Raw genomic sequence first — 16707 nt, forward strand, 5'->3', positions numbered from 1 at the left:
TTTTCATTCTGACCCAAACAGGGATATAACTGGCTTCCAGGCTGCTGTCTGCCCCGCCCCCACCCTCACTAGAGGGGAAGATGATTCAATGGCTGGAGTCCCAAGATGAGAGACTGTGCATCATACTATCAGCTCTTTATATAAGAGCCCTTTAAAAACTCAGCATATCGCAGCCATGCTGAGGAGAAGCTGGGGCTGGGGGAGGGCGCATTCCCACGTGGACCAAGGCGGAAGGTTTTATAGTGGAATTGAAGAAAGGCACAGAGTGGGAGTGACAGGTCAATGTGAGCATCCACCAAGGAGAAGGGAAAGTTTGGGACCCATGGATTTGGCTCCTGCCCTCCCTTATTCTCCCCTCAGATAATTTCTTTTACTGAGGGGAGATAACCTTGTTGGTTATTCTGGTGTTTGTTTGTTTTTTAAGTGGGTCAGTTTCCTTACAAAATTGATTTGGGATGAAAAGAGAAGTTGGTATCTCTTCTTAAGAGTAAATCCAACCCAGCTGTCCAACAGTAGGAGCTTGCATCCCCACAGTGAGAGCTCTGCAGCTATAAAAACTGCCCCAGAAATCTCTCCATGAACTCTCATGGAAAATCTCCCAGATACATTAAGTGGGAAAACCCAGACATAAAACGGTATTATAAAGTACTATCTACAGTTGTAAAAACAAGGTGGGACATAAGAATGTGCCTCTGGATTTGTTTGTATGTGCATCAAAAACTGTGCAAGTGAGTATTAGAAAGTAACACAGTACTTACCTGTGGGAGGAGGGGGTGAGCACTGAGCAGGTGGGGGAACTTCTTGCTGCATATTTGTCCATACAGTGACCATGTCAAACAGAAAATGAAACAAATATATATTAAAGGGAAGACTTGTTTTGCTTACTGAATAAAGATTCAGACAGATTTTTGCCCCCCAGGGAGCATACCACCGCATCTCTCCAGCTGGCAGTGACCTACAGCCAGGCTGCTCTGTCACAGGCTGGGGCCCGGAAGGAAGGGGGCAGCAGGAGAAAGAGCCAACTAACCATCTTCCTTCCCTCTCACCAGACCTACTCGGGGTTGTTCTGCGTGACCGTCAACCCCTATAGGTGGCTGCCCATTTACGGGGCCCGAGTGGCCAATATGTACAAAGGCAAGAAGCGCACAGAGATGCCGCCCCACCTCTTCTCCATCTCAGACAATGCCTACCACGACATGCTGATGGGTGCGTGGGGTGGGGCCTGCGGGGGCTCTCGTGGAGGGTGACAGAGATTCCTTTGCCATTGTGGTTCCAAATGCATTAGAACTGCATGCTACCCAATCCCAACCCTGACCCCACACCGCCTGTGGAAGTTCTTTGCTAAATGTTGATATTCATACACATTGACGTGATATTAATATAAATTAATGTACCAGGCACTTGCTAAATACCAGCCCCGCCTCACGCCCTATCTCATTTAAGCGTCACACAAAGCAGGATGCTAAGTAGCTTGCCCAGAACTCAGATCATTCCCTGCGTGATCTCTGCTATACAGTAGAGGCCCCATGAAGTGACTTTTATTACCATTTCTCTTTATTTTGCTGATGACTGGGTGGCTTTATGGGATGGGGCTGTTAGGCACAGGGTGGCTGGTCAATTCTTGGCGCTTCCTCAAGGATGTGCGCTGCAGAGCCAGGCATACCACCTGGGATGCCTCAGGATCCTGAATGTTTGGACTCCCCTGGATACTCTGACCACTCTCCAAGTTGGGTGGGATGCAGGGAGAAGCAGACTATCTGGTGAGGGTGATGTGAAATGTCTAGTTTCTAAGTGTTTCCTAATTACACCTTCTGGTTGCTGTTTTCTTCCCTGCAGACCGTGAAAATCAGTCTATGCTAATCACGTAAGTGTCCCTTTGTCCCTCGATCTATATACATACAATTAGGTCTGTATCTTACACATGTACGGAAGCCTCCTTAAATTAATTGGTGGGTCTTTATATGGAAATCTGCAGGCAGCAACAGGGCTTAGCAGGACGAGTAAATCTGCACCTGCTGAACCAAGGGGAGCCTCTGTGTCCCCAAGCCCCCCAAACTGTCTGTCCCCACTGAAGGGGGAAATGTGACCATGCTCAGCCTGAACTTTTTATTGCTCGACTTCTCTGCGGCTGCTCCACAGTTCACTTGTCTGCTCCTGTTTTCCACCCACAGTGGAGAATCTGGTGCTGGCAAGACTGAGAACACGAAGAAGGTCATCCAGTACTTTGCCAATATTGGAGGGACTGGCAAACAGTCCACGGATGGAAAAGTAAGGCCGACTGGGCAGGCTCAGGGTCTGCCATCCCCAGGCTGCCCTGTCTTCGGGCTCACCCAGCAGCGACAGTGTGACCCACAGCTGCTTTGTGGGTTAGGGACATTTTCTAGATAAGAAAACTGAGGCTTAGAGAGAAGCAATTTGGGTGAGGTGACACAGGGAGAAGGTGGCCGCAAACCTGCATCTCCTCCCACCGGATGGACTTTGCTGCCCCAGACTGCATCTTACACGCAGGCCCTGGTGGTCCTGGGGCACAAGTAGCATTAGCTGGGCTATTGGCCTCAGTCAAAAGCCCACAAAGAAATGGAGGGTTGGAAGAGAGATCAGAGATGCCCAGGGAAGGGTGTTCGGCTCGCTCAGGGGTCTCTCCATGAAGACGAAGGGAAGAAACAACAGCTAAGAATCAAGGCCTATCACCTGCCAAGTGCCTCTCCAATGTCAGGGGCTGTGGGCAGACACTCATCAGACAGTGACCCTCCTTCCAGGTCCCCTCCAGCCCCGATTTCCTAGCCTCTCCCAGGCTGTTCCCTTCCTCATTCCTGGCACATAAGCCACTGTCATTGGAAACCCCTGGGTCCCCAGGCAGTAGGCAACAGACTACCTCACCTTGTGTTTCTTTCTGGGGCAGGGGTCCCTGGAGGATCAAATCATCCAGGCGAACCCTGTGCTGGAGGCTTTCGGGAACGCCAAGACCACCAGGAACAACAACTCCTCTCGCTTCGTAAGTATGAGCCACGGCAATGGTGGGCTCTGGGGGGTGGGGGGGTGGGGACAGCTATCCTCACCCCTACCCAGGTAAGGAAGCTGGGGCTGGTTTAAACATGCCCATGGGATTAGGTAAGTGATGGCGTCTCCTTCCCAGAGATTTATTTCAGTCAGGGTCTATATCAAACAGAGCCCACATCAATATTTAAATCAGGGAGTTTGAACACAGGAACTTAGGGATGCAGTGATGGAGAGGCTGAGAAATCAGACAGGGGAGCCAGAGAGTTGCAATGGTTGGAAGCTGTGGGTGCCCTCCCCAATCCTACAGGCTATGCCACAGACCCTAGATTGGGTTCCAAGAGCCATCCACCTCCTCTGCCCATCTGCATAGGACATCCACGACTCTGCACACAGCCCCGTCTGGCCCTGTTACACTCCCTGAAGAGCCCTCCAAATTCAGGGGGCCGTCAATGAGTGACCTCCGCCAAACTGGGGCCACGTGTTGCTCCAGAATTACATGTGTCCTTCCTCACGACCCTGCCCTCTCCTCCCTGTTCAGGGCAAGTTTATCCGGATCCACTTCGGAACGACAGGCAAACTGGCTGGAGCTGACATCGAGAGCTGTGAGTCAGGCCCTTGCAAAGGGTTCTTCCTGGCAGGACCAGCCCCACAGTGTGTGGGGCCCAGTGGAAAATGAAAATTAGGGGTCCCTGGTTCAAAAAATATTAAGAATTTCAAAACAGCAACAGAGGGACATTAAACCACATGTGGGACCCTTCTGAACACAGCCCTGTCTCACGCCCAGCCTGTCCCCCTCCATCAGCAGTCAGGCCCCCTCGAGCTGTGTATCTGGGGGAGAGGGAAGAATGAATCCATGACCAGTTATGGCACTGGGTTCTATGGAGAGCGGAGCCCTGCTTTCCATGGAACCCTGCACTTTAGGCAGAACACACTGAACTTACGGGCAGTTTTGCTCATTCTTTTCCAGATCTCTTAGAGAAATCTCGTGTCATCTCACAGCAAGCAGCTGAGAGGGGTTACCACATTTTCTACCAGATTCTCTCTAACAAGAAGCCTGAGCTTGTTGGTAAAGATCTTTGTCTGTCTGCCTGCCCCTTAACTTGCTTTTCCTCTTTTTTCAATGACAAAAAAAATCACAAATGCCGAAGATCTGTGGTTCTGCATGAATCCCTTTAGAGTTATGTGAGGAGGTTACAGGGACATTTCTCAAAGTTCTACTCACATCTCATCTTCACAACAGCCTTATGAGGCTTAACCCACTGTTGGCCCATTTCACAGATGGGGCTCTGGGGTGCCTGCAACTCATGGCTGAGATGTTGACCTGGGATATGGGGCTTTAGATCCCTTACCCCACCGTGTCTTGGACCTGCTGCCTCTGGGCCCGATGCTCAGAGAGCAGGAGAGAGATCAGCCCAGGACCATAGTTAGCCCTGCCAGTGCTTGCATGTGAAATAACAGCAGGCTACCCTCTGGAGGGACACAGCTCACACTGAGTGTACAGCTCGGTGAGCAGAGTGCACTCATCCACTCAGCTGGATGCCCTTGTGCAAGCACCAACATGCTCAACTGTCCGTGGAAGACTCTGCTCAGAATGTAAGATGGGGGGAGGGATGGAGACTCAATCGTCCGTATGCACACCTTGACCCAGCCAGAGACGAGGGCATTGGACACCATCCCCACTCACAGGTGGGCTTTATTTGTGTTTGACACAGTGTGCTTTTAATTAATGAATGGCATTTTGAAATTAAGAGACTTCATATAAAAACCCAATTTCCTAGTTTCTCTGGAGTAGCAGAAGACCTAGTAGCTATGGGCCTGCTCTCCCATATAGCACAAATCAGGGCAGCTGAGTGGTAGTGGCCCCTTTGGAAGAAGGTCAGGCTATCCTGTTTGCCACACTCCCCACCAAGCCCTATTGCGTCTCTGTAGCAGAATGGCAGCTTCCACTTACCTTCCTTCTTGAGTGTAGTCTTTCTCGATAATAGAAACGAAAGGAAGTGAAATTATTTCTTGCACCCATGTCTCTTCCAAAAGTGAAAAAACAAAGACAGACCAAGAGTGACACACATTTAAAGGAAAAAAAATGTGAGCATAAGTCTTTGTGAAAGTGATAACATCCCACATGTATTATATGCAAGTGAGTGTTATTGCCCGCTGCAATCATGTGTTACCTTCTTCCTTAGAGTCTGACCTGCTCTTTATAGGAGGGAGGAATTTATTTATTCCAAAAATATCTATTGGGTGCCTGCTAGGTGCCAGGTACTGAGCCAAGTGACAGAGAACACAACCAAGCACCCGAGACACTCTTGCCACGCTAAGGCTCCTTGTGTGACCCTGTGCAAGTCCTTGCATGACTTTGGGTGATCCTAGAGGCAAGGGACCATGTCTTATTCAGCTCTGTAACCCCCACGATGCCCACCATCATGCCTGGCACGTGAGAGGCATTTAGAGATACTGGTTTAAAATGAAAGAAGAAAGACACGTGTCACCCAGCTGTTAACCCACTTTCCTGCTCTCGGCAGAGAGTTTGCTGCTGGTCCCCAACCCCAAGGAATACTATTGGGTGAGCCAGGGCGTCACGATGGTGGAAAACATGGACGACGGGGAGGAGCTGCAGATCACAGACGTGAGTGGGTGGGCGTGGCTGGTGAACCACAGGGGGCGCCAAGACAGAAACTTTGGAGCCCTGCATGCACTGCCATTAGAATTGGGGTGGGGGGGTCCCCACCAGAACTGTCAGGCAACAACCCAGATTCTTCCCTGAGATTTCTGGGGCTGCAGTTGGCATTTCTCCCCAGCCTGTCGTACCAAGTTGAGTTTGTCTTTGCAGAGCTAAGGGACTCCAAAGGGAATTAAGGGAGTTGTATACTGCACACATTTGTTTCCTTCTCCAATCCAGCTAGACGTTCCCACTGCACCCTCTCTTTCTCCTGCCCTTTTGGCACTGAGCACCTGTGACTTCTGTTAGGAGTATTTGTGTAATCTCTCCTCTTTGACAGCACAAGTGATTCCTGATGCATTTTTGCCTTCCTCTTCCCAATACCTAGCACGAAGCCCAAACAATCATAATGATGATACTAATTATGTATTTCCCACTTATTATTATGTGTCAAGCACTGGGCCAAGCATTTAGACATCATTCTGATTTATCCATATGACCACCTACTATCCCCATTTTGCAGATGACTAAACAGGGGCCAGAGAGGTTAAACAAATGCAATGACTATATTGCAGAGCATGTGGTCTGGGCTCCTTGGCCCACTGGTGCCAACCCACAGTGGCAGTGCCCTGGCCTCCACTCTGGAATGAGAAGCCAGGAGGTTCTCAGCTTTCTATTTCCTGCGACCTTGCAGGTTGCCTTTGACGTGCTGGGCTTCACCGCCGAGGAGAAGATCGGTGTTTACAAGCTGACTGGGGGCATCATGCACTTTGGCAACATGAAGTTCAAGCAGAAGCCCAGAGAGGAGCAAGCTGAAGTGGACACCACTGAGGGTGGGTGTTGGGCCAGGGCCGTTCGGGAAGGAGGAAGCCAGTGGCACGGGTTCCCTGCTTTCCAAGTCTTCATGCACATTTCAGAGACATGTTATAAACCAAGACTGTTCCTTGAAAGTCCAAATATCGATATTCTCAGGTAGACACGACCGAGAGTCAGGGATATGCTTTTGTTTTCTATATTCTGCTTTGCCACTTGACCTTGAGCAAGGGTGGAAACCATCTCAGACCTCTGTTTTCTCATTGGCGACATGGGGTCTCCTCCTCTCTCCCCTCACTCCCTTCCCCATGACAATAGACTGTGCGCGGTTTCTCCTGGTCAGGGCACCATCTTTCTTTCACTCACCTGCTTTTTCCATCCCTGCTCAGTGGCTGACAAAGTCTCCCATCTCATGGGTCTCAATTCCGGGGAACTCCAGAAGGGCATCACCAGGCCCCGGGTCAAAGTCGGCAATGAGTTTGTGCAAAAGGGCCAGAACATGGAACAGTGCAACAACTCCATCGGGGCACTGGGCAAGGCTGTCTACGACAAGATGTTCAAGTGGCTGGTGGTCAGAATCAACAAGACGCTGGACACCAAGATGCAGAGGCAGTTCTTCATCGGAGTGCTGGACATTGCGGGCTTCGAGATCTTTGAGGTATGCCTGGCCTTGCCTTCCGTTTCTGCTCTGGGGGTCATCTTCCTCTCTCATAAGCTGCTTTCACCGTGGTTTTCTGGTTTCTCACCTTGCACCTGGGTAGGGCCAACCTCAGTTTGCTCCTGGGTCTCTGACTCCAGAAAGTTCTATCTTCATTAATATAATGCCTAGTCATAAAGAATGATGATGGCTAGAATTAGTGGTGTGCTGGAGCCAGCCTGTACTGGCTCATAAGAGCTGATTGTTAGATTTTCTAGAATTTTGTGAGCCAGTTGACATCATATTGATATACGGCCATCGTGTGAATATTTACACCATGGAAATTGGCCAATACTACAAATCAGGCTTCTTCTTCTCCTTCTCCTTTTCCTTCTCCTTAGCGAGAGAGAGTTGATTTAGCAGCACAACAGCTTCCCACTCGCCCGCACAAATGAGACTCAGTTCTCATCACAAGACTAATGTTTTGGGTCAGGAAGGTTTTACCCTTATAATTGGAAGAAGCATAATTAGGAGTTAGTAGACTGGCTCTGGGCTGAGGTTGGCCACCAACCAGTTGTGTGGCCTTAGGAAAGTGGCTATCCCTCTCGGAGCCTCAGTTTTCTCAACTCCAAAATGAGCAGGCTGAAGGAGATGACCTCTAAGGTCCATTTCAACTCTGCTATCCTGTTATTCTGATAGTCTACTAGCTACAGATGGATTTCTTTTAAATAGCTTAGCCCAATTTCTTTCAGGCTCTAAAAGGCTAATTTGGCTGCTGTCTACAATAGAATCACTTAATTTCATAGGTGGAAGAAGCCTTAGAGAGTGTTTCCAAACTGTGCTCCCTGGAGCCTGGGCAACCATTCATAGCCAGCTATGGTGGGACTAGCGAAGGACAGAAACTCTGTGCCAACAGCAGAGTGTGTACAATGGACAAACAGGGGTCGAATCCCAGCACAGCCATTTCCAAGCTGTGTGCACCTCTGTTTTCCTATCTGTAAAGAGGAACACTAGCCATTCTTGCCTTGGAAAGTTTCTGAGCAGGTGCAGCTTAGCCCAGAGTCTGATGCAGGCATGTGCCCCATGAATGTTGCTCTGTAATTTCAATGTCACCTCTACTTAAACTTATTTTTCAGATGAGGCTTCAGAATGGGGTTTCATTCAGAGCAAGTAATGTCTGACTTAAATAAAGGGGGGCCTTATAAACCCCTCAAACCTCTTCATCCTACAGATGAGGATGAGAAAAACTACACAGAGAGCTGTCCAAAGGCAGAACAAGAGTCATATCCATAAAACTTCTCAAATAATTTCCATCCCTGAAAGAAAATGGTTCTTTCCACAAACATTTCCATTAACTACACACAGGGCCTGAGTCTGCCTGGGTTTGGGGTCCCAGCATCAGCGCTGTGTGGTGAGGGTCACGTGCTCAAGCTGCTCTGTCTTTGCAGGGAGAGTAACAGAGAACAGCTTCTCACAGGGCTGATGGGGGCACTGACACGGTGGGCAGCTAAGGCATCCGGGGCAGAGCCTGACACGGGTGACCCTGGGCAGATCTGAGCTCAGCTTATGGCTCATCGCTTGGTCCTGGGAGAGGCACTGTTGGTGTTTGAGCTGAGACCCCTCTGTTTGTCCTCCTGCTGCAGTTCAACAGCTTCGAGCAGCTGTGCATCAACTTCACCAACGAAAAGCTGCAGCAATTCTTTAACCACCACATGTTCGTGCTGGAGCAGGAGGAGTACAAGAGGGAGGGCATCGAATGGGTCTTCATAGACTTCGGCCTTGACCTGCAGGCCTGCATCGACCTCCTGGAAAAGGTAACCTGCTTCTCAAAGGAGGGTCTTGGAGAGAGACGGGGGCTATGACCAGGGCACACCTCAGGAGGGGATGTCACTGGGGTCTGCAGGGAGGCAGCATTTGGATTTGGGGCAGTCAGCAACACTGCTGATGACCTTGATGGGCCAGACCTCTAGCTTCTCTTCAAAATGGTTACAACACTGACTGCTGTGACCATGGTTAGTTGGGCTATTGTATGCCTTACCTCACTGGATCATCACAAGCTACCATACGCCGGGTGCAATTTATTATAACCATTCCACAGATGGGAACATTGAGGCACAGAGAAGGGAAGTCACTTGTTCAAGGTCATATAACCTATGAGTAACAGTCAGGCTCTAAGCCAGGCAACTAATAGTCTCCCCTATCATCACACTATAGGGATGTTTTAGTTCAAGAATAGATATTGTTTGATGAAATGCAGAAAAAGAATAGAAAGAGGACATTAACAGGACAGATGACCAAATTTGAACAAAGTCTGTTCATAGTAATATATCAATGTTCATTGCCTGGATTTCATTATTGTACAGAGGTTATATTAACATTTGGAGAAGTTAGATCAAGGGTATTTAGGAATGCTTTGTGTTATTTTTGCAAGCCTGAAATTATACCCAAGTGAAAAGTCAAAAAATGAAAAAAAAAGAACATATGTTGTCTCTGAGGCTCATCCTTGGGCCCCTCATAGAGAATTTATCATCCAGATAGCAAGGGATCTCCGATGTGGGCCCAGCCTTACCCTGCCAGGAAAACCAAATCTCCCAAACCAGGCTGCATGCGTAATCTGCCCATGCCACAACACCTGCAGATAGCTCGCTGTCCAGCTGTCACACAGCCTGGAACACCCTCACGTTTGAGCTTTAGGATTAAGCACTGCTCTCTTCCAAAAGTTTCCTTTGAAAATCCAAACCCTCCATGGATGCGGGAATATTAAGTCAGTAACAGCACTTATTAGCTCCCCTTTTTCTGTATGAGAATAGACCTAGAACAATATGAGGCCCTTGGGTACCCAAGAATGTCATTGAGGAAGAGGAGCAGATGAAAGAGAATTAAACGCAGAGGTCAGGCGTCATTGTTTTCACCGTTTTTCTGAGGGCCAAGCCTGCTGGTACCACTGTTTGGGTGGGATTAACCTATGGGGAGCTATCGGCCCTCTTCAGCTTTCAGTCTTCTCTTCTGTTGGACTTGCTGAAGTCGAGCTTCTTTCAAGTCTAAATGGTTGTGGCATTCAAAGACCAGACCATGGAGCACCAGGCACCATACTCAGAGTTCCGCTTCCTGACCGGTCACATGGGTGTGCGGGCACCCCTCCCACCACCCCCAGGCCAATACCAGGGTGTCCCCTTTGGCATCCTGTGGCCTCCTTTAACACCCTCTGCTCTTCTTCTCTTATAGCCCATGGGTATCTTCTCCATCTTGGAAGAACAGTGTGTCTTCCCCAAGGCCACCGATGCCACGTTCAAGGCAGCCCTGTATGACAACCACCTGGGCAAGTCCAGCAACTTCCTCAAACCTAAGGGAGGAGGCAAGGGCAAGGTGCCCGAGGCCCACTTTGAGCTCGTCCACTATGCAGGCACCGTGAGTACCACCTTGGCACCCTCTGTGGCCACCTGCTGGCTGCTGTTCCATCCTGCTGTGATAGGCCCATCCTGACACACCCTTTCTGAGGCTTCCTGCCTCCAACTAGTACAGCCATGATCCAACAGCTCACTGAAATGAACTCTGGCTCATACTTTCTCATCACTTCTCCATCGGAGAAATCAAAAGTAATCCATCCAAGGATGCCTGCTAGGGGGCGACGAACAATTTGTACCCTCAGACCTGTCAGGGCCACACCATTGTCTACAGCCCTGAGTTTGACAGCTGAACTTCAATCTTGGTCAGAAAAGACAACACTTGCAAAGAAAAAAAAAAAATTCATGAGCCCGTTAATTATTCCCCAGATGATTAACTCATCCCTCTGACAGCTTATGGCTGCCAAAACCAACAAAGTGACATCCACAGTGGCTTTTTCATTCGTACAAGCTCAGTCCTCAGGGAAGGGGGAAATTAAGTGCAGCCAGGATTCAGATTCTATTTGAATAATTGATAGGGGAGACAACATTTGCCCAGCACTTGTGTTTGGCTTCCTTGAGATGTTAGTATTGCTGTAACTGTCAATATTCCTGTTACCACTAGAGTTTATTGAGCCTCCATGGGTTTAACTGCAGGGAAACAGCAGCCTTAGGACAGAGCTGTCAGGAAAGTGGCTGTTGGACTGGGTTTCAGGACCAAGATATTATGGTCTCTTCAACCAGAACAATGCCAATTACTCGCAAAACGGATTGTGCCGATATCTAGCACAAACAGCAGGTTGGGAGCCAAACTGCAGTGCTCCACCTCATCTCCCACACTGAAATGAGAAGAGCTCCATATTTACAGCAATGGAGTATTCAAAGTCAAGTGGGAGCCATGCACTTCCAAGAAGGCTCTAAAATAAGGCCCAGAGATGACAGACATCTCTGTACTATATAGGAGATGGAAAACCCAAAGGTTTGGGCTTCTCATCTGCTCCCTCGGTACTCTGTGCTCAATGGAAGGATCTGAAAGGCTCCTTGCTCTTTGCCTTTCCAGCGGGTCCACATGGCACAGTGAGAAACAGAAATTCATGGATACATGGAGCTTCCACCCATTACCTGGATGCATGAAGCCCCTAGTTCTGGATGGATAGCCCACCCCCTTCCACCAGACAATGCCCCAGGGGATGTGTGCTCCTTAGCAAGGAGAGACTAGATGCCCTTGTAGGGAGTTCTCATATAGCTCAGAAGTCCCCTGGTCAAGGCCAGCCACTGACAGCAAAGGCTGAGCCTGGAAGATCAGCCCACCTGAGTAGAAGAAGACCCAGGGGTCAGGGAGGCTCAGTGTAGCCAGCAATGCAAGACATGCAAGAGAAGGTCACAGCCTGGCAGAGTAGCTGGGAAGTCCTGGTTTGTGGGCAAAGCCCAGAGGTAAGGTGACTTAGACAGGAAAACTGCAAATGCCCAAGAAAACAGATGATGGGCCTCCACCTGGGAAATCCCTAGGAGCAGGGACGTCCCAGGACTCCAGGCACGTCATCAGTAATGAATGGAAGCACTAGGAGATGGGAAATTGGTCCTGGGAACCAAGAGGAGGCAGAGCTGTAGTTAGAGGTTCTAGCTCTGGTGCCTGAGAGAGGGAGGCTGGGCCTGAAACATAACCCCTGGCATTTGCCGCCCTCCAGGTGGGTTACAACATCACAGGCTGGCTGGAGAAGAACAAAGACCCCCTGAATGAAACAGTGGTGGGCTTGTTCCAGAAATCTACCCTGGCGATCCTCGCCCTTCTCTTCAAAGAAGAGGAGGCTCCAGGTATGGCTGACCCTTTGTTGTGTCCACTCTCCCTATGCTAATGCTCTTTAGTGGTCCAAATGGAAAGAAAGAAACAAAGTTTTTTATTCAACTTTTGTTGAAGGAATTATGAATGAATGAATGAATGAATGAATGAATGAATGAATGCAATGACATGACATGTTGTTTGAGGTAGGCCATGGCGCATACTGTGATAGAGGGATATAGATATATCCTGCGAGCTTCCATCAACTGAATTGATCACTGGGCCCTTATCACCTCTAGGTGGAAAAATACTGCTTTGGAAAAGTTGACACCCAAAAGCTCTGTGCTTATTTTCTGCTCCCTGCTCTCCTCTGTCCGAGGCCAATGCCAAGCCTAGCCCTACCTCATACCCAATCAAAGTCATAGCCCATAGGGGAACTCCCTAGGCAGGAGCTGCCCAATGGCGGTGCCGCTCAGCCGAGCAAGAAATGCAAATCTCTTTTGGCTCAGAGACGTTTTCACCACCGACATGCAATTCCACCAGATGGTCTGAGGGCTCTTCCTCCTTCCCAGGCAATGGGAGCAGTTTGTCACCTTGTGCCAGCCCTGAATCAAAGGGCTATACACTCTTCAGGGAGCACAGCACTCCTTTTGGCAATTATGCCACTGTCAGCCCATTCACCCACTCCCTGGTAGATCTCGTTTTCCTGGTGGGAGGGCCCCACCTCAACTAGCCCCCTCAAAAGCCTTTTTAAAACAAGAGAATGCATATCTGAGACAGAGCACTTGATGGGGCTGCCTGCCACCCATGCTGGTGCTGATGTGAAACAAGCTTGTTTCTCCCTCAGCTGGAAGCAAGAAGCAGAAGAGGGGCTCCTCCTTCATGACGGTCTCCAACTTCTACAGGGTGAGTAGGGCTGCCCCAGAGGCCACATTGCGTCCAACCTTCCCTTTCAGTGGTATGGTGGTCTAGCTGCCACCTCACAGTCCAGGATGGGATGATTTCATTTCTATGCCTATGGTTGCTTCTTTCGTTTGAGGAGTCTGTTTCCTCCTGAAGGGGTCACAGAACCACAGGACCACAGGGAAGAAAAGACCCTTAGAGATGGTCCAGTCCAATTGTGTTGTCTTAGACTAAAACCCAGAGAGTGATGGGACTTGCCCAGCATGACAAATGGAGATATCAATACCTACAATCTTGTGCTCTAGAGTTGGGTGACAGGTCTGGGCTGGTCACAACGTCCACAAAGTTTGGGCATTACTGGAAACATGTTCTGAAGTACAGAAGTACAGCCAATGGAGAAATGTTGCATGAATAAAGATTTTGATACTTCCCAAGGATCCAGCTGTCCTAAGGCAGAGTGGGTCACCTCATCGGAGGTATCCAAGCAGAGGAGGAGGGACATCGAGTAGAGAGGGTATCAACAGGCAGAGGTTTGTCCATACAGGCATTATGGTTCCTTCTAGTACCAAGATTCTACGATGACCCAGCACTGAATCAGAAGGGGGTCCTGCTGCTTGTAAGCCATGTCACCTTGGGCAAGTCACTGGACCTCCAAAAGCCATGCTATCCAACAGAACTTTGTACAATGACAAAAATATTCTCTTCCTTCCAATGTGGCAGCCACTAGCCATATGTGGCTAGTAAGTACTTGAAAAGTGGCTGGTGTGACTGAAGAACTAAATTTTAATTCAAATTTAATTAATTAAACTCTAAATAAATGGCTCTCCTGAGTGTGGATGTCCTGCAATACCAACACCGAGCTTTATTCACTCTTTCTTTTTCTTTTTCCTCCATCCCCAGGAGCAGTTGAACAAGCTGATGACCACCCTCCATAGCACCGCCCCCCATTTTGTCCGCTGTATTGTCCCCAATGAGTTCAAACAATCAGGTACGTCATGGGGACATGTCTCCCTCTTGGCAGTCCTCAGGATCTATGAAGTTGGTGTTTGCTCCAAATTACGTCCACTTTCAATCACAAGGGATGATTGGGGCAAACCAGGACATAAAAGAATCCCCAACAATGGATCATCCAAACTTTGTGTTTTAGTTGCTTTGTACAGCCAGAAGTCACACTCAGGACAGCCTTTGGGTCTTGACTGGGTTGTGGGAGACTGGGGACGCGTGGGCAGTGATAGGAGGAGATTGGAGGTGATGATGTGGATGGTCAGTTCCGCCTCCTTGAGTGGCAGAGAGTGGCGTGTCCCACCATAGGGGAGTGACTCCCCATCCTGTGCCCTCCCTCTTGGCAGGTGTGGTGGATGCCCACCTGATCATGCACCAGCTGGCTTGCAATGGAGTCCTGGAAGGTATCCGTATTTGCAGGAAGGGCTTCCCAAACAGGCTGCAATACCCAGAGTTCAAACAGAGGTGGGTAATGTCTTCCTGATACCTTAAATAAAGTTCTCAGTTTCCAGGGATTGACTACTGATAAACATTGTCCCATTGTAGCAGGCACAATGGGTGTGATGGTGGCTGCTGGAGCCTGCTTTGTTATTTGGCAGGCTACAAAGCACCAGAAATCAATGCCTCCCCAGGAGCAGCCCTCAATCAATGACTGAGGACAGTTGGTGTATAAATACTTCAGCTCCCTCACTCTTCTGGTGGGCTCACTCTGAAGAGTGCGCTATACTGCCTCTCTGATAGCAGTGTTATGGTAAATGTTTAACAATGGGTTCTCCAGTTTGTTTGTGTGTTGTTTTTTTAAAAAGGAAGCCCTAATTTGTAGTGTCTTCCTTTTCCATGGTGTAAATATTCCCACCATGGCTGATTTCAAGCCACCGATGTGGCTTCACTGAATGTGGAGTTGGGAAGAGATGCACACCATTGCCTTTTGCGAGCCAGTGGGAGCAGGTTCCAGCACACCACTGCAGTCCTATCGGGATTAAAACCCAGTTGCCTGTTGTGATAACTGGCTTGATAACATGCCTTTTATTGGCTTCCTGCCCCACTTCCCAATTCCGCCACCTCCCAAATAAACTGCTTGCACTTGAATTCTGGTCTCAGGGTTTGCTTCTGGAGGAACCCAAACTAAGGTCCCCATCTTAGGGATTCGTTTACTTCTACCCACTCCCTACTTGCTAGACCATGTGGCCACAGATTGATGGAAGAGGAAAGGTCACCTAAAGTCATCTTGTCCATGCCATCTGAAGTCCCTAATTGGGGAAGGACTTGCCCAAGATCACAAAGGGGGCTGCTGACAGGTCAGGAAAAGAGGCGGTTCTCCTCTGCCTGGCAGAAAAGATCAGGAGAATCAAACTCAAGAAAGATTTTGATGTCTTCATTTCTAGAAACGTCTGCCCCTTAAACCCCAGACCCATACCGATGTCCACTCCCCAAGTCTCCTTTCAGTCCCATCCCTCTTCCTGTTGTGGTATCTGTAAAAAAAAAGTCTATTCCCTGACTGGATGGAGGGCCGTGTCAAAGGTCAAGAGATAACTGCGTGATGTGCTTCCCTGCTGACAGCTTGGGGATGATGATGACTGTTGTCATCCCTCTCCCGACAGGTACCAAGTGCTGAACCCCAACGTGATTCCTCAGGGGTTCGTAGACAACAAGAAGGCCTCAGAGCTGCTGCTTGGGTCCATTGGCCTAGATACAAATGAATACAAAATCGGACATACCAAGGTAGGGTCTTCCAGTTCGGCTCCCTCCCTATACCTCTCAGTCTTGTCTTAAGAAGATGGGCTGCAGGGTGTGAATTCCAGCTCTGCCGTTGGCCAGTTGCCCGCCTTGTGCAAGCCCCTCAGCTAACGAGAGCCTCAGTTTCCTACTCGGAAAAATCAGGGCTCATAAGGCCAGTCTCAGGGTATTTGGGGGTGATTAGCAGTAACGTACATGAGAATCCAGCTCAGAGTGGTACTCAATAAATGGTAGAATATTTCTTAGCATTGTATGAACCCAGCTTCTAAGAATAAAAGGAGTCAATCAGAATCAAGGTCCTGAATTTGACCAGGGCTCGGCCATCCATGAGGGCTATCGTCTGGGCAAACAGACATCTTGTTATTATTCAAGGGTTTCATTGGTCACCTCAGGTCCAGGGAAAGGCCCAGGGGGTAGCTGTGCTCCCTGAGGACCAGGCAGCCCTGGTGGCTGGGGCAGACCAGAGAACAGGGTGATTCTGCCTGTAAACTAAGTCCTTTTCCCCAGTGTTGGTTCATGTGGGCCCCGCCCCACGCAGCCACGTGCTTGCCTCCACTGGCCCTCAAAGACCAAATCTCAACACTAATTATTTTGAAGTATCAGATATTTCACCCCATGATGGTTAGCTCCCTGGGTTTGTTTGTTTGTTTGTTTGTTTTTTGGGGGGGGCAAGGAGAGGAGTGTTCTTTTCCATTCTTTTCCTGTCGGTATCCATAGCATCCACATAAAGGATTTAGTTGGGGGCTGTGCTCCCTGCCCCCGTGTGTAGGAGCCCAGACTCTCGGATCTGGGA

The 16707-nt window shown here is 49.2% G+C and overlaps 1 protein-coding gene across 2 annotated transcripts in view; it reads left to right on the forward strand.

The window, feature by feature from the left end:
• Positions 1–16707, forward strand: part of MYH16 (myosin heavy chain 16) — a 207592-nt gene that overhangs the window by 157149 nt on the left and 33736 nt on the right. For both annotated transcript variants that reach the window (XM_088796692.1, XM_019718314.3), the window contains exons 4-19: positions 1050–1206; positions 1837–1864; positions 2172–2268; positions 2903–2995; positions 3539–3602; positions 3968–4066; positions 5523–5626; positions 6354–6492; positions 6862–7130; positions 8753–8923; positions 10335–10517; positions 12181–12307; positions 13120–13178; positions 14076–14163; positions 14525–14642; positions 15779–15899. In XM_088796692.1, the coding sequence (XP_088652818.1) occupies positions 1050–1206; positions 1837–1864; positions 2172–2268; positions 2903–2995; positions 3539–3602; positions 3968–4066; positions 5523–5626; positions 6354–6492; positions 6862–7130; positions 8753–8923; positions 10335–10517; positions 12181–12307; positions 13120–13178; positions 14076–14163; positions 14525–14642; positions 15779–15899 (1917 nt within the window). The remainder of the gene's footprint in view (positions 1–1049; positions 1207–1836; positions 1865–2171; positions 2269–2902; positions 2996–3538; positions 3603–3967; positions 4067–5522; positions 5627–6353; positions 6493–6861; positions 7131–8752; positions 8924–10334; positions 10518–12180; positions 12308–13119; positions 13179–14075; positions 14164–14524; positions 14643–15778; positions 15900–16707) is intronic.

The sequence above is a fragment of the Rhinolophus sinicus genome, chromosome 3 (assembly GCF_057876585.1).
Source record: "Rhinolophus sinicus isolate RSI-liver-muscle chromosome 3, RSI-T2T, whole genome shotgun sequence".
Lineage (NCBI taxonomy): Eukaryota > Metazoa > Chordata > Mammalia > Chiroptera > Rhinolophidae > Rhinolophus > Rhinolophus sinicus.